The 18,627-nt window shown below is 40.8% G+C and overlaps 1 protein-coding gene across 3 annotated transcripts in view; it reads right to left on the bottom strand.

Moving 5' to 3' along the window:
• Window positions 1-18,627, bottom strand: part of ANO3 (anoctamin 3) — a 254,338-nt gene that overhangs the window by 16,231 nt on the left and 219,480 nt on the right. For all 3 annotated transcript variants that reach the window (XM_075836999.1, XM_075836997.1, XM_075836998.1), the window contains 3 exons: window positions 5,109-5,191; window positions 2,988-3,128; window positions 1,359-1,523 (listed from right to left, as the gene is read on the bottom strand). In XM_075836999.1, the coding sequence (XP_075693114.1) occupies window positions 1,359-1,523; window positions 2,988-3,128; window positions 5,109-5,191 (389 nt within the window). The remainder of the gene's footprint in view (window positions 1-1,358; window positions 1,524-2,987; window positions 3,129-5,108; window positions 5,192-18,627) is intronic.

Here is an 18,627-nt window from a genome sequence, read left to right as displayed (position 1 = left end):
GATAGCACAAACGCGATGTGAATGGGGCCTAACCTGACCTATATTTAAAGCACAAGGTCTGAAATGAAGTCATCTGGTCTATAATAGCATTTGGCAGCAAATAAGGTGTGCATTACGGATAACATGTGGGCCCTAGGCCATGATCTGTTGCCAAGCTTCCTTAAATGTTATTTCTGACCTTGAAACTTTACACGATTTGGCTGTGATTGATTCTTTTCTTATCTTTAAATAACCTCCCAGTTGTTAAAGGGGTGTTCCTAACTGAAGCATTTATGACATATTCACAGGACATGCCATAAATGCCTGGTACAGTACATGTCATCACAGGAGCTTTGTCCAAGTGGACTCCAGCACAATATAGACAAGTAAAAAGTAGTCACGTCTTTATGCAAAAGTGTTAATCCAGTCATGTGAGTATGGTTACGATATAAGTTCTACACTATGATAATGTTTATTGGAGATTGCATAAATTTTCTGTTTTCTCCACCCACTTTACTGTATACTTTCCCTATGTATATCTTGTTCACTTGTGTTTTGGATATGCTGGAGAAAAGCTGCTGAGCCGAAACGGGTTACATTTATAACGCCTTTGCATCAAGAAGTGAGTACCATGTACAACTTTTTTCTATAAATGCCGGATCGGCACGGGTCTTACCTCTGGGACCCTCACCTATCGGGAGATTGGGGTCCTGTGACCCCTGTCTGGTTATTCACAGTGGCTATGGATCTGGCAGCCCTTCACACACAAGAGATCCAACCTATGCATTGCCATGTGCACAGATCCTGAACAACAACACCCAAAGTATTACGGATCCGTAGGCATTCTGGTGTCTCTATGATGCATGCTTCTATGAGAGAATACTTTAATAATATGGCTTCCAATTGGTCATGCCACAATTTTTTCTGATGGAGTCATATGGGGAAAAAAAAAATCTATGTAGCTCTATATAAAATCATAGTATTGGCCTTTAGCTTTCTATGGGTTCCGTATTACAGATTCATACAACACGGGTCTTTAACATGTCCATGTACATGATTCCTTAGAAAGATGGAATACCTCAATACTGTGTATTCTTATTTAGTTCTAATACAGAGAAAGACTCGCTTAAAAACATTTGCCTTTATGGGGTATATATTCAATTGTATCCGCTCAGTAAGCAGCACCAGGGAAGTCAGTTCTGCTCTCTGTAATATAATAAGGAACACGGGACACACATTCGCTTGTTTGCAGTCAATGTCTAAGTTTATAGAAAAGCAGACTATTTGGCAGCTGAACCCCAGCATTGGAACAAACGGGGGGCAAGTATGGGTTAACATTGGTCTCTACCATTGTAGAAGCAGATACTGAGGAACCTTACCACATTAAGGGACATGATGATCATGAAGTTTATGCAGACCCCAGTGCCAGATGTTGCAAACTGCCAATACTTCTTAATGAAATCCCAATTGAAGGACGCAAACTGCTCCATGGCGACCAGTCGATATACAACCACTGCAAAGACTGCGGTCAGCACCAGAGAGATCTGAAAGGAAACATATGTAAATTAGAACACAATTTGAAAAATTTATATTTCGCTTTTCAACAAGTTAGGAGGGATGTCATACTTTTTGGGGGCCTGTAGTGAGGATATTTTAGGATTTCTTGCTTTCTAGCTGTACTGAGGACATCTCAGGATCTATCAGTGGTCTCCAACCTGTAGGTCTTCAACTGTTGCAAAACTACAACTCACCAAGTGCCCTGATAGCCACAGGTTGTCAAGGCATGCTGAGAGTTGTAGTTTTGCAGCCGCTGGGGAGCCACAGGTTGGAGATCCCTGCTCTGTCTCAATAATTTCTCCGTTCAGAGTTGTGTTATCATCTGCCATGCCCTCTGGAAAGGTAAGAAGATACTTATCCAAAGTGTGTAACACTTCTTTAAGAAATCCAGATAAACATGGAAGACACCCAAATGAAAAAGTTAAGAAAGCCCCATGTCAGGTATTGCACTCTTGTATTCCCTTCCTCAATTTATGATTACAAACTCTGGAGACATTACACAAACACTTCAACACTGCTATATGGAAGACTCATATTGGGGAACCTATCTTTGAAACCTGCATAATGGTAAAGAGGTAGTTGCCAGGGGTTCGGACAGAACTAGGCAGTAGTGGGTGCACGAGTAGGGACCCAATCCAATATGTTTAGCAAAAGAAGTACTCGGCACACCAGATTGGAGTGAAATTCTTAATTATTTTTACGTTATATGTCAATATGCATATGCACATGCATATTGACATATAAATTAAAAATAATTAAGAATTTCACTCCAATCTGGTGTGCCGAGTACTTCTTAAGCTAATGGTAAAGAGAAGTGCCCTCTGTTTGATATTTCAGTACACATCACCATTTCCAGCCCTATGTAGAAATGTCAACACTGTTACAGCGTTCGTCCATGACAATAAAACCACCTGCCTAATATTGTGTAGGTCCCACTCTTGCCACCAAAACAGTTCTAACCAGTCGAGGTATGGACTTCACAAGACCACTGAAGGTATCCTGTGTATCTGTTACCAAGATGTTAACAACAGATTCTTTAAAGAGCTTGTCCAGGATCTTTTTCAGCAATTTGGGCTACAGTAGGTCTTCTGTGGGATTGGACCAGACGGGCTAGCCTTCACTCCCTACACGTATCAATGAGCCTTGGGCACCCATGACCCTGTCATGGGTTTACTGTTGTCCTTCCTTGGATCACTTTTTGTAGGTTCTAAACATTTCATATTGGGAACACCCCACAAGACCTGACATTTTGGAGATCCTTTGACCCAGTCGTCTAGCCATCATAATTTGACCATTGTCACAGCCACTCAGAACCTTACGCTTATCCATTTTCCCTGCTTCTAACACATTAACTTTAAGAACTGACTGCGGCCTGCATTGCAAACCAAATTCCAACCAGGCCTTGCACTGAATTTCAAAAATATTTTGGTGTATTAAAAAAAATGCATTACCATGAAGAATATTCCTGATACGGACACCATGAGTCGACTGAGCTTGTCACTGAAGGGCTGGAAGGGTTCAGGTTTGCCAGTAATTGGATTTACTCGCTCCAATTTGGAATATTTTGCTTCAAACTGTGGACGCAACTCTTCCTGGAAAGACATGGACCTGTAAGCTCATTTCACCAGTACACAAGTGAATTTACATTATTTCATATAATTTACTATTGTCCCAAATTTTGCCTCCCACTCTAGTGGGACCTCGGTGCATGAACACGACTGGGGAGGGGTTGCATAAAATCTATTTGTTGTTGATATATAGAAGTTGATCAATTCTACTAAAATATACCCCTGAACCATGACATGAAGGTGACAATAATGTCCTTGCATTTAAATTTTCCTATTATAGCAATTTACAAATAAAAATAAAATAATTACGATTCTAGCAAAGTACACCAGCATCCGTTCCTTCATTGTTCTACCGTTTCAGTTGGTAAAAGAGGCGGCACACTTTCCAAAATTTCTATATTATCAAGATCTAAAAAAGATCTTAATAGAAATCTTAGGCCAAATAATCTACAGTCAGTTTAAAAGGTATATCTGGTTCACATCTGCGTTGGAGGCCCTCTTAGGGGCTTTCATCCCAGATCCGGCCAAGATTAATGGAAACAGTAGCACTATTGTTTCCAGGTAAAACCACAGACACCCCCATGGAAAGCCAACAAAAACCATTAAAGACGATGGGTTTCGTTGGCTGTCAGTGGTATTCATGGTGCAATGGAATCATCGCTTCTGGTTTCCCTTGTTCTGCTCCTCTGACGAAGCAGAACCCTGGAAACCCCCTGACGCAGGTGTGAACATAGCCTACCTTAGATTTTTTTGTTCACATATAGAAATAATCAACACAATAAGTTAACTAAGCTTGTTAATACAATTAATCAATTATCTTGTATTGAACCTGAGTAACAGCCTTTAATATACTCCGGAGCTGTATTGTCAATTCTGCTGGTTAGTAGTGGAAGCAGATAATAACTCTATCCAGAAAAACACCCCTCACATCTTAGCTGAGCTTCAAAAATGAGATTGTTTGCTTCTCATACATCATCACTCAGTGTAAAGGCTACTGAGAATGTAAATGGGGTAATGCTGTTAGATTTCAGTTCTGGAGTCTGCAGAATTGTGAATGCAGCTCTGTACTATAATACAGGGGGGTTTTTTTTGTTTTGTTTTTTAGCTCTGCTCAAGGGAACAGATATGATATGAGTGTTTACTGGAAGTACAAGGTAGCCTAAAATCCATCCCCATCTCATCAGAGACTCAGACTTATTTTACATTTTCCTATAACACTGCAGATCGGCTTGTTCAGATTGACTTCTTTGTATAAGCACAAGCCAATCACAAGCCCACTAGTGTATAAAGTACATAAAAAACTGATTTCCTTTTCAACAAGTACATAATGTAGATATAGAAAACTGGCACACATATACTGAGGTAATTACCTCTCTGTAAGAAGATTCTGGACTGCTGGCTGCTTCAACGGTAACTACATTTAAAAAAAACTTTTGACATGTTATAGTGACTTTAGAAGTTTGGATCGGTGGCGCTCCGAGCACTGAGACCCCTACCTATCACTAAATGGAAGTGGCATAAGCGCAAGGGTGAGCGCTGTGCCGCTTAGTTTCTGATCGGCTTTTTTCGTAAAGCCGAGCGAGCGGTGTACGGACTCATAAACTTGCTCGGCTTTCCTAGGAGATCCGTTCAGCACTGAAGCGGCACAGTGCTCACCCGAGCGCTTCTGCTGCTTTGTTTTAGATATCGATGGGGAAATCAGTGCTCAGACCCCCATCAATCAAAACTTCTGACGTCACTATGACATGTGAAATGTTTTTTGGAAGTTTAGTTACCCTTTAAAGAAGTTTTAAATGGGACTGAGCTTCATTATCAGGCATAGCTGCCCGTACAGAAGAGTCCCTGCGCCTGTGTAAACAATGGTGGGGCCACAGCTGGATCCCCAAGACCCCTTGATTTTTCTGAGGTTCTAAGAATAAGCCATCAATGTTTATGTCCTGAGAAACTCCTTCAAGCTTTGGATATTGCATAATTTGATATAAGAATGCTGCCTTTATCCATTACCTCTTCATCTTCCCAGTCTATGAGATCCCAATCATACGTGAGTACAGCTCTTCTCCTCTTCCAGAACTCAAGAAAAACAGTGGCTGTAAAAGTAAGAGATACCAGAATTGGGATAATATTCATATTCAATAGACATATCAACTTTTCAACGGTGTCTTTATAGCAATGTGTGCGTTAACCAATGCCTTTGATCCATCCCAGTCTTTGCATTGGGGTGGATCAATTTAAAGTATAAGAGCACAATGGCACACAAGAACTTCGACTCTGCACCTATGCACACAGTAAATGATCTTCTTTAATGCAAGTGCAAACTGTTTCATATAATAATGCTATTATAATAACCACATAAGCAAGAAGTTGGCAGAGTTTGAAAGTAAATGAGGCCAGATTACAAGCTGAGAAAAAATCATTAGGATTTGTCAGCTAGTCGGACCATATAAAGACAACGGGCACGGTAAGAAAAGTGATAAGCAGCTGCCAAAAATACATAAAAACAGGGTTGTGATTGGCAAATCTTCCATATTCACAATGGAGACTTGTGTTGAACCTGCTCTTCACAAGACATAGTCAATGACTACATACACGGAATTGGGATATTTTGTAATTCACAAAGGAAAAATCTATTCATTCTTCTCCACCATTACAGGTGCAAAGATCAACCGGTAGCAGAAAAGCCTCTCAAAGTGCCAGAAGACACTAAAATACCTGGAAAAGAAAAAGGGAAACAGCGCTTCATAGGGTAACCCAGATGTAATAGGTATACCTGTAAACTGGAGGGCACTTGCCCACCTAAAGAAAGATGCTTCCGATGAATAACCGCTGCTGCTGCCAGAAGGCCCATCACGGCACAATGAGAAAGAACAGAAAACTTATAGATTCTTAGGGCAGCGCTGCTTCTTGAAGATCTTTGTTAAATTCATGGTTTATTCCAAATAAATGTATTCATTTGACAGGTTTGAAGGTATCTACTCATTATAGGACTGGATCAGTCCCTTCCTAACGATACGCACATCATACACCTTCACACCTGACGAATCAATGCATTTATTTGGACTTGAATTTATCTAAGTTCTTCAAGAAGAAGTGATGCCCACAGATGGCTAGATGGCAGCCTACGTTGCAGTCCCTGACTTTATTTTTTGACATTCGCACCTTCAGCACTATAAGGCCACTCAAGAGATTCCTTTATGTGGAGTAGCCTGTCTTGGGAAGTCAATTTAAAGAAGCACTGCACTTTTTTATTTTATTGCCCCCTCCATTTGTACATTGGTGTTTCAGTGGGGGGCTGTTTGCAGAAGTACTTACCAATCCTTGCATCATGTCGTTTTCGGGTCCAGCGCCACCCATGTGATCTTCACTCTGACCTGTCTGAAATCACTGTGCTTTTCAGTAAACCGGAAAATAGGCTCTCAATGCATTCCTATGGGGGCCTTGTTCCGGCTCTCATAGGAATGCATTTAGAGCCTGACTTCCGGTTTGCCGGAAGGCGCTGGATCCGAAAATGACACGATGCAGGGATCGGTAAGTATTTCTTCACACAGCATCCCACTGAAACACCAATGTACAAATGGAGGGGGCAATAAAATAAAAAAGTGGAGTGCTTCTTTAAGACACACCAAAATAGATACAATATTAGATTGCACATTTCCTATAGAGCTACTAATACCTATAGTCTAGTAATTATCAATTGGAAGTTTAGCATAATTAGAACACAGAATACAGAAACCCGTCATCTCTCTCTGCAGACAAACACACTGTGAAATGAAGTAGTATTGTTAGCAGTTGTGGATTACACACATGTAGGCTGCCCGAGGCAAAATAAACCAAGAGGACCCCTCACCTCCACCATTCATTCTTGGTGCTACAATTGTAATGTAAATGAGTGATAAAGTGAGCTTGGAATAGAGGTGATTTTAGGATACAGAAACAATATCATAGACTGGCACCCGATAGTCCAGTGGCGCCACGTTTGCCCTTTTTTATTGATACAATTTTATTTTTGATACATCTTCTGCTGAATACTAATGTAGAGCCGACTCTGCATTCTACAAGTTAAAGTTCACCAAATGGTAATAAAATTATAATATAAAAGTGGGACAAATAGGTACAATATGACACGATGCAATTAGAGGGTAGAGTAGCTACCAAAAACAGGACAGAAGAATTGTATATGGAATTGGCTGCAAGGAATTGGAGAGGGACTGAGGCTCAAAGGGGTTGTCCAGTCCCCCAAAAAAATCGATGGCCTATCCTCAGGATAGTCCATCAATATCTGATCGGTCGGGGTCCCACTCCTGGCACCCCCGCCGATCAGCTGTTTTTAAGGGGCCACAGCCCTCGTATAAGCGCTACATCTGCTTCATTTCCTTTACTGCTCACACTGTAAATCGCAGACACACTTGTAGCAGCGGTTCACAGTATTACCAATTTTTTCCCATTGAAGTGAATGGGAGAAGGCTGTAATACTGTGAACCGCCACTACAAATCTGTTGGTGATTTACAGTGTGAGCAGTAAAGGAAATGAAGTAGAAGCAGAGCTCGTAAGGAACCACCATCGATCAGATATTGATGGCCTATCCTGAGAATAGGCCATTCAATTTTTGGTACTAGACAACCCCTTTAAGAGGGTTTATAATAGGATTCGGACGTTAACAGCAGCTCTGTTTAAACACTTACCGGGTGAAGCAATATTCACCCTCCAACCCTTGTAGTTTCATATGTGTTTGATGTAAGTTGGGATTGTGGCACATGGAGTCAGTATTTTTTTGGACACTGATGGATCAGGGAAGTGTGAATGTTGGTGAGTGGTTACTAATGGCTGGCCAGGAGAGACTCTGGGGCTTGCGATCAGTGAGTTCACACAATTGTAGAGTTTAACATTTTCTTCTAATTATCCTGAGCGGTGCTCGGGTAGGAGAATACGTTTAATACAATTTTTCCCGAGGATTTTTCAGGGAGAGCTTCATGTAATCAGCAGCAGCTTCTCCTTGCACACCCTTCTAATAGCGTGTGCTAAATAAAGTATAAGGGTATGTTCACACGCAGTGAGCAAAAACGTCTGAAAATACGGAGCTGTTTTCAGGCGAAAACAGCTCCTGATTTTCAGACGTTTTTTTAACAACTCGCGTTTTTTCAGGCGTAATTCGAGGCGTAAAATGCCAGCATTACGTCTGAAAACAGTGCATGTGAACATACCCTAAAAGTAAAAAAGTTCTCCTTCCAAAATGTCTTTCTTTCCAACAAATGAAAGTAAATAAAAATTGTTTAATGTATGGGACTCCCATATCTGTATTAACCCAAACAACAAAGTGTACAACATGTGCGTAATGATCGGTGAATGGTGGGGAAAAAAAACCAGGTGGATTAATTGGGGCAGATTTACTATTCCTAGTGCGCCAGAATTCTGTCTGAAATTGAGCCATAAAACTGGAAAAACCACGTTTATAAGGTGTTTTAGACACCTCACTAGACTGGCGGGTGTGGTAAATACAAAATGGGGCAAGGCTTAGAGGAAAGGGGTCACGGCATGAAATTCAACAATTGCATGAAAATGTTGTTGCCAGAAATTTGTCTAAAGTAAACCAACCAATAGGTGGCCTAAAGTTAGACAAAAGTGTCTAACATGTCTAGCAAGATGCGCCAAATTTATCATACAGCGTGTGCCACTGTGAAAAATTTGGCGCTGTCTGCCCGAGCTAGATTCAGGCATTCTACATTTAAGACAGTAACAATAAATCTCCCTTATAGGGGCAGATTTATGAATACAATCTAAAATTTAGACATCTTAGAACTAGAATAGATGCACCCAATTTATCACAGTGGCTCATGCTTCATGATAAATTTGGCGCATCATTAGACACATCTTTCTAACTTTATGCCACCTCTTGGTTAGCTTACTTTAGACCAACTTTTTTTGCCCCTAAATTTTGCCGCACTGTGGTGTATTTTACAGCACTCCCCCTTCTGCAAGACTACACCCCTTTATTTTAAACAACGCCCTTTGACAAGCAAGGCGCAAAAACGGTCTAAAAACATTAATGAATGTGGTGCACTGAATGTGCGCCATAATTCTGGTTCAATTTCAATTATAAATGTGTCCCAGTGTCTTTTGCGTTTTTATGCATGTTCCTCATAAAACAAATTGCTACTGTACATACATTTTTCCCAAAAATTAGTTCTAAAAAATGAAATCTACAACTCAAAAAATTAAGACCTTATACAGCTACATTGATGAAAAAATAAAGATGGTATGCAGAGGGGCAAATCCTTTTACTGATGTTTGGGGTCAAAGTTAGCTACATCATTAAGGGGTTAATATTCACTAATATGCCAAATTATGTACCCACTTTATTTACATGAAACATAAATTCATTATCTACAATAATATAAAAGTGAAATTTTTGGGATGGTTTTTCCAATTTTAATGCGACTCATATTGGGTAAATTTGACTTCTGTTACAAAATTTTGCCATACGTTATATTAGGGCTGGGGGATTATGACCTAAATCAAAATCATGATTAATTAAACATGTAACCTCGATTATGATTAATATATTTTTTAGGCCACACCCCTTTTGCATACCACACCCCTATTTGCATGCCACACCATTTAATTAATATAGATCCCCTGAGCCTGCTGTATACTATTCTATATAATATAACCCATGACACTGCCACTCCACAGTATAATGTCCCTATAGCTTCCCCCACACAGTATAATGCCCCCATCCACCCTCAATAGTATAAAATATATATTCACCTAACCACGTTCCAACGGCGAGTGGAGGAGATCCCCCGCTCCTCCGGTCTGTGTGACTCGGCGCATATTGTCCTGTTCCCCTGCAATTCTGGCATATACCGGCGTTTCAGGCTTCCTATTGGTCCATGGAGTCCTCAATGCCGTGTACAATTTACTTCTTGTTTAGTCTCAATGCCAATGCACCAAGGGGAGAGGACAGTGCCCATCCCAATTGTATATACAGGAATAATAGGGGTTATATTCAGGGATGATGGGGATTATATACAGGGAAGATGTCGGGCTGGTATATAAAGAAATATTGGAGTTTCCTGTATATAACCCCCATCATTCCTGTATATTACCTTCATCATTCCTGTATATTACCTTCATCATCCCTGTATACAGGATCGATGGGGGTAATATACAGGGATGATGGGGGTTAAATACAGGGATGATCGGGGTAATATACAGGGATGATCAGGTAATATACAGGGACCCCCATCATGCCTGTATATAACCCTCATCATCTGTGTTTATACAATTGGGGTGGTCATTGAGGCTAAACAAGAAATATATGGGATGGGCATTGAGGAGACCGTGGACCAATAAGCTGCCTGAATTGCCGGTATATGGCAGAAGTGCAGCGGACACTGAATACATGCGTGCTGAGCCGCTCATGGCTAAGCACAGACTGGCGTGAGGCAGTGACGTCATTGCGCCTGTCTGCGCTGAGCCGTGAGCGGCCAGCGTTATTCAGTGAATAGTAGAGCAGGGAACTGACGTTCCCTTTCTCTACTATAGTATTCAACAGTATCTGCATCCTGAGGATGCAGATACATTTGAAACCGGCAAAAACCTAACAAACCACAATGTGCAAGATGATCTTGGTTATTTGCGCTGAATTTCGGTTTCTGGTTTTATTTCCGATTAATTGCCCAGCCCAACTTTATGGCATTGTGTAATTATTTTGGTGTGTGGTCTTTTGAGGGTTTAATATATGCACACCATAAATAACATTTAAAAATAAATAAGTTTGATATCTAGGCCAGGGTCACAGAAACAGTTATGATGCAGTTTTTGCCTCCATTTTTTTTAAATTGAATCTGGAAGTGGATGCAATAGGAAGGAAAAGTATGCAGAAAAGACTGACACATTGGCTTTCTTTGGTGTCCACTTCTCTGTTTGGCTGAAAAAACGAATCCAAAAACTGCCACAAAAACTGCATCAAAACTGTGTGTGTGTGATCCTGGCCTTATAATGGAACTCAATGTGCATTGTTGGGTGGAGTTAATTGAAATGCTACATTAATTGGCAGCTCCTGTAATTCACTCATTGACATATTTCTGTCACCACTCTGCATTCCCATCATGGGTTTTAATGTCACAGCTCCGCCACCACATGTATGTCAATGTGTACCCAAATGAAGCATGAGAGAAGGGCGCAACTGGAAATTACTCCAAGTAGATGTTTTAAGTATTTCCATTCTGATCAGAGCTCTATTGCATATTTTCATCCTCCTTGTCCAGTTTCTAACCAATGAGACTTTTTATATTCACTGAACCATTTTTGTATTGCTCCAGTGCATCTAAATTAAAAAAAAGGGAAGTAACTTGAAAATAGTCTTGATTAAAAAAAAAATCCTACCGCAATGTTTCTACAGCTCTTATGTAGACCTTTGTATCTTCATGAATACAGACAACAAACAAACGAGTCATATAGTCAGATACATATAGTTAGATCCTGCAGTCATCTGTTATCCTTTCCATCTGTCCCCTCTTTTTTCTAACTACTAAGAGTAGGAGAAGAGACATAATGTATGGAAGATACCATAATACTAAGGGTATGTGCACACACACTAATTACGTCCGTATTTGACGGACGTATTTCGGCCGCAAGTCCCGGACCGAACACAGTGCAGGGAGCCGGGCTCCTAGCATCATACTTATGTACGATGCTAGGAGTCTCTGCCTCGCTGCAGGACAACTGTCCCGTACTGTAATCATGTTTTCAGTACGTGACAGTGGTCCTGCAGCGAGGCAGGGACTCCTAGCATCGTACATAAGTATGATGCTAGGAGCCCGGCTCCCTGCAGTGTGTTCGGTCCGGGACTTGCGGCCGAAATACGTCCGTCAATTACGGACGTAATTAGTGTGTGTGCACATACCCTAACACATATGACTGCAGGATCAGACTACACAGGGTTTTTGTTTGTAGTCTGTAATCATGGAAACACATAGATCTGTAAAGGAGCTGTAAAAACAAAATGGTGTAATAATTTTAATCAAGACTTTTTATAAACTTGCTTCATTTTCTATTTTAAATGGATTAATGCCTGTGCCAAGTATTACTCCCCTGTTTTGGCATGTGTTTGGACTTCAATTTGACCTGTTATGACCTTGCTTACCCTCATACACTTAGGCTGGGTTCACACGACCTATTTTCAGGCGCAAACGAGGCGTATTATGCCTCGATTTACGCCTGAAAATAGGGCTACAATACGTCGGCAAACATCTGCCCATTCATTTGAATGGGTTTGCCGACGTACTGTGCAGTCTACCAGTAATTTACACGTCGTCGTTTGACAGCTGTCAAACGACGACGCGTAAATTGACTGCCTCGGCAAAGAAGTGCAGGACACTTCTTTGCAACGTAATTTGAGCCGTTCTTCATTGAACTCAATGAAGAGCAGCTCAAGATATACGAGCGTCACAGACGCCTCATATATTACGAGGAGGAGCATTTACGGCTGAAACGACGCAGCTGTTTTCTTCTGAAAACAGGCTGTCATTTCAGCCGTAAAAGCCAGCTAGCGTGTGAACATACCCTTAGCGTTGTCCACAGTACTGCATCGTGTTTTTGCCTGAATTCTGTCACCAGACGATTGACTTGTTCGACTTTGCATATGGCACCGCATTCTAGGTTATCTGACCTTTGGCCTCTCTGACAATGGTCTGATATTCCCTGCTCATTCTACTACCTTCACCAATATGTTCTTATATTTACTTTCTGTTGTCGTTCTCCCTTGAAACCGTTCCTCCAACCCATCCCGATGTCTTCTGGTTCCACCCCTGTTGGAAGATTATCCAGGTAAACAAACACTAGGTTAGCTTAGGGAACCAAAGTCCTGGAGCTCTCTGTGTACCTCGACCCTAACTGCAGTCATAGGAAAAGGGGGTCCTAAAGTAAAATTTGTGCCTTGTGGTTGATTCTTTTCCTGGGTATCACAGGAATCAGATTATTACAAGAAATTGGTGGTGACCCAAGTCATTGACTCCACCAATGTAATCTTCTCCCGTTTCCTTTAGCTCCACTATAAATGACAAAATTGCTCCTATTTCATAGGCAAGTATATAGTTATGACTGAGAGTGACTACAAAGGGTATCTCCCTCTGATGGACCCAGCACCTCTTGTTAATACATGGACAGCCCATTGATTTCAATAAGAATTGTGTAATGCTTCATTTCTCCTGTGGTTGTGCTGCAGGAAAGTAAAAACACTTGCTTTGGGGATCATCACATCATAACTGGGGGGGGGGGGTGTCTTAGCAGTGCGATCCATGTTATCAACGTATTTTTAAGGGGGCCTTTTGAACAAAAAGAGATGACTGTAACTTGTTATATATTCTATATGGCTCTGTTCACACCTGCATTGGGGGCTCGGAGCCTCCATCACAGTTTCCATCATATATGAGGAGAAAAAATAGAACTGTATGCAGCGCTATTTTTCCCATCAAAAACACTGGGACCACAACGTAAAACAATTAAACCGATTATAAATCAGTGGTATCTGTTATACGACGGATCTAGCACTACATCCTAGTTTCCATTATAGACTAAAAACAGGACGCAGAAATTAACAGAGCCTAAAGTAATGTAATATATGTAAAAGTAGAGCAACAAATATAAAATAACACAAAACACAATACAATACTAATACTCGGCTGAGGCCTCGTTCAGATCTATCGTTGGAGGCTCCGTTAGGGGCCTTTGTTGCAGATCCGGCCGAGATTACCGAAGACAATAGCACAATAGCATGCTGCGCTACTGTTTCTGGTAAAATCATGGATACCCCGACGGAAAGCTGACGGAACCTATTAAAGTCAATGGGTTCCATCCACCGCCGGCGGTGTCTGTTGTGCTTACGGAAATGTTGCTTACGCTTTTCCCTTGTTCTGTTGCTCTGATGGAGCAGAACAACGTAACACACCGACACAGGTGTGAATGAAACAGATGAATTGTTCCGTTTTCCTTCTGTATGACGTTATATTTCGCTGAAGTGATTATAAATACCAGCTTAGAAATTGTACTGGATAACTATGGTGCAATGTACAAAGGTCATATACAGAAACATAGATAGAACTGGAAGTCATTGCTGCTTTCTGTGCTCCAGCACTCCCACATACCAAACATCACTGACATGACAGGAAAGTGGCTGAAGACGTGGTTACATATCTCATGAGTCTTGCATGACGCACAATAACTATAAAAAATGGTTATTGTGATATGAAAAGAAAATTATGTCTGGAGGCAGATACTGGATCTCCCTGCAGGAAAAAAACACTACATAGTGACAAAGAAGAGGTAGGACCCCATAGTAAAGACTAAAATTGGCCCCCCATTATGGTGTCTCTGGGCCTTTTACACCGTTTACACTCTGGCCGTGTAAACGAGCGCGAATGAGACAGCTCGCTGATTGGCGCTTGTTTGCTCCTTTCACAAGAAGCTATGAGCAATTGTGAATGGTGACGAGCGCTCGCTGCTACAGTCGCTCATCCCCATACATTTCTATCATGTCGGCAGCACGTCTGCCTGTTTACACAAAGAGATGTACTGACGGCAACGAGAAAATTTTATGCTGCCTAAACGATACGATCAGCCAATGAATGAGCATTTGCTTCTTTATCGGCTGATCGTTGCCCTGTTTACACAGGGGAATGATCGGGAACGAGCGTTTTTTGAACGCTCGTTTGCCCGATAAGTGGCCGGTGTAAAAGGGCCCTTTCTCTCTCTCTCTCTTACCACAAAGCTCAAATAAAGCAATTCCAGAGTAAAGATGAAGGGGCGGTCTCATGATTGACATCGGTGTCACATCGCTAACATGACCAATCTGACCACTGTGCCTCCCACCAGTCGCTAGAATAAAGTAGCAGCGGCCCTTGATGTGTGTCGTGTTCCCATTTTACGGGTGGCTGTATAATTGGACATTGACTATAACGCGCCTCCGAAGAAAGCCGAGCAAAGCCGACAGGAGACAGAACGGCACAAGCTTTTCCTGGAGCCTGCCACTGTATTTTAGTGATCAGTAGGGATCATATTAGCTGGACCCAAGCTTATCGAACATTGATGGCATATTGTAGTCATATGCCACCATTGTCTATCATCACTTCAGACTTTGCATTTTAGGGCAACTCATTAATGTCTTTACCAAAACTGCGAAGAGTGAAAACTATAGTGAAAGTTGCAATCCCGGTTCTGGTCTTCAAAGCTATGCTTTTTGTTCTTTTGTTTTCAAACGTAGCGAGACATGAAAAACGTGCGATTTCAAGTGCAAAATGTAAATGAGTTTTATTTTACAAACCTCATTCACATTTAAGTAACATCTGGTCACTGCAGCTCCAAGCTGCACAAAAACACAGTTTGAAACCCACGACACAATGAAAAGTCTGAACTAAAAACCACAAACTGAGCTCTGCTGCATCTGCATATGTTGCAATCTAAGGGTATGTTCACACGCTTACTAAAAAACGTCTGAAAATACGGTGCTGTTTTCAAGGGAAAACAGCTCCTGATTTTCAGAAGTTTTTTTAAGCAAAGTCGCGTTTTTCTCAAGATTTTTTACGGCCGTTTTTGGAGCTGTTTTTCTATGGAGTCAATGGAAAACTGCTCAAGAAGTGACATGCACTTCTTTTTCGCGGGCGTTTGGAAAAACGGTCGCATAAAAAAAACTCCCTGTCTGAACAGAACTTCGTATTTTCCATTGAAATCAATGGGCAGATGTTCGGAGGCGTCCGAAAATAGCCTGTGTGAACATACCCTAAATGTTGCAGAACTATATCACCTAGCACACACACTATCTTTGACTTTTACTTCTGCATCACCTTAAAGCACAATTTCTTATGTGTATATATATATATGGGGCATAATTACAAGATATGTGATTAGTGTGTTCATTCAGAAGACTTGCTCCAGTTAATATTGACGTCAGTCTGTCTCTATTGTAATGTTGCAATTGAAAATTAATACCTATATTTGTACGATATGTTCTGAGTATATATATATATAGTTCAGAGCTACATATGGATAGTAATTATTAAACTCTTATGTGAATGTTCTGGTGTAAACTAGATCGGCGCAGCAAAATCCCATTTCCACTACGGCCCTCACCGCTACTAAAAGGTGTCCGTGTCACCCAATGCATCTAATTTTATAATACTTTATAAATATATAATATAAAACATACAGCACTATGAAATATATAGCATTCTGGAAGAAGAGGACAGCTGAAGGATTTACATTTCTTGATTTTCGATGGACATGCGAGACGATATAATTTTCTGTTTCATTTCTCTCTTGCATATTACACATATTTGAAACAATTATACAGAGATAAGAGATGCAGAATTTTTCTCTACGTAAATCGTGTTTGAAAGTAATGGACATAACCCCCTTAATGACAGCTAATGTACCTCCATTAACTATACCATCAGAATCACCCCATTAACAGTGTCAGATGAGTGCCCCTTTATAAACAATGCCAGCAGTGTGCCCCTTTATAAACAATGCTAGCAGAGTGCCCCTTTCTTAAACAATGCCCGCAGAGTGCCCCTTCATAAACAATGCCAGCAGAGTGTCCCTTCACAAAGAATGCCAGCAAAGTGACCCTTCATAAACAATACCAGCAGAGGTGCCCCTTTATAAACAGTCCCAGCACAGTGTTTTCCCTCAAGATACAATTCTGGCTGCCTGCAGATGCCACTAGGGGGAGCTCACTGCAGACAATCTCCCATTAAAGTCAATAGAATTGCCTGCAAAGCAAGGTCCCACAAGTGGCGGCTGTCAGCCTCAATATTACAACAGCGACTGCCATTAAAGGTGTTTTCTTTATTTCTAATAAATTCATAGTGGGAACCTATTAGCTAAAGCCGAGATCGTCATTCTAACTCGATATGTTATAAATGATTTTATGCTAAATATGAAAAGACCATCATCATTGTGCAAATTATCCCATATAATCACCGATGTATAAATGAAGCTGAGCGCGCACAAATCTAGTATTGTCATGGTACAGATTACACACATCTACTGCTAATCTCAGCAATAAGGGAATATGGAGGTGAATCAGAAATGATGGATCATATTAATAGGGAGAATGGAAAATGTCCACGTTGTTATATATTTATATCAGGTCTGTATGAACCATATTGCTGCGATATACTTATCATCTAATAAATGGTAGAGGGCGAGAGAATCAGAGATAGCGAGAGTGAGAGTGAATTTTCGGGACTGAGTAGGTTATATTCACAGATAGGAACTCCGTGGGGCTGAAAGACGATAGTAAGGGTATGTTCACACGCTTACTAAAAAACATCTGAAAATACGGAGCTGTTTTCAGTGTTTTTTACAGCAGTTTTTGTTGCTGTTTTTCTATAGAGTCAATGAAAAACGGCTCCAAAAACGGCTCAAGAAGTGACATGCATTTCTTTTTCGCGGGCAATTTTTGACGCGGCCGTTTTTCAAAACGGCCGTGTAAAAAAAACAGCCCATCGGAGCAGAACGCCGTTTTTCCCATTGAAATGAATGGCCAGATGTTTGTAGGCTTCTGCTTCCGATTTTTTTTGCCGTTACGGCGCAAAAAACATCAGAAAATAAGCCGTGTAAACATACCCTTAGGGTATGTTCACACGCAGTTTTCAGCCGTTTTTCGGGCCGTAAACGTCCCGAAAAACGGCTGGAAAATCGTTCTGTTCCGACAGGGTGTTTTTTACATGGCCGTTTTTCAAAACGGCCGTGAAAAAGAAGTACATGTCACTTCTTCAGCCGTTTTTCATAGACCCTATCGAAAAACAGCTACAAAAACAGCCGTTAAAAACGCAGCGGAAAACACAACTTTGATTAAAAAAACGTCTGAAAATCAGGAGCTGTTTTCCTCTGTTTTGACATATGGACTTTATAGAGGAAGTTACAAAAAAATGTATATTTTCTTTCTCAGGAACTCAGGTGGAAATTCTCTATAATTCAAATAACAAACAACAGTAAATGTTGTTTGTTTATTGTTGTTTTTTCTACCATAAAATGCTATTTTCTTCCACAACATTGAAGCCACAGTCCAGGATTAGACAAAGGGTCTGCTTTATTTTATTTTCTCTAAAACAAAACAGCACCAATCTTATCCTGGTGTTGCAGTATTTACTTGAACGAGACTGAGCTGTAATACCAGACTTGGCCCATTGACAAGAGTGGTGCTGCTTTCCCTAATACTTTTTTTTCTATATTCTTTTAGAGTTGTCAATGAGAAATTATAATCCCTCAATTGCACTTGGCTGGAAAATTACACAAACCAAACACTAAATAAAAGGACATCAAACTAAAAAAAAACAACAAAAGGCCCTGAAATCCATGCGACTCCATCAGTCGCCTAAAGAGTTTCTGTCCATTCACTTGAGCCCATAGAGAAACAACCAGTATTTCCAGTTGCTTCTCAGAGGGTTTTCTCTGTGTATTGTGGCACAACCAGTACTTTATATTCCCTTTTTATATTTAAGTGCTATGTTTGTGTTATTT

The sequence above is a fragment of the Rhinoderma darwinii genome, chromosome 9 (genome assembly GCF_050947455.1).
Source record: "Rhinoderma darwinii isolate aRhiDar2 chromosome 9, aRhiDar2.hap1, whole genome shotgun sequence".
Classification (NCBI taxonomy): Eukaryota; Metazoa; Chordata; class Amphibia; order Anura; family Rhinodermatidae; genus Rhinoderma; species Rhinoderma darwinii.
This window is presented reverse-complemented; position numbering and strand designations above follow the sequence as displayed.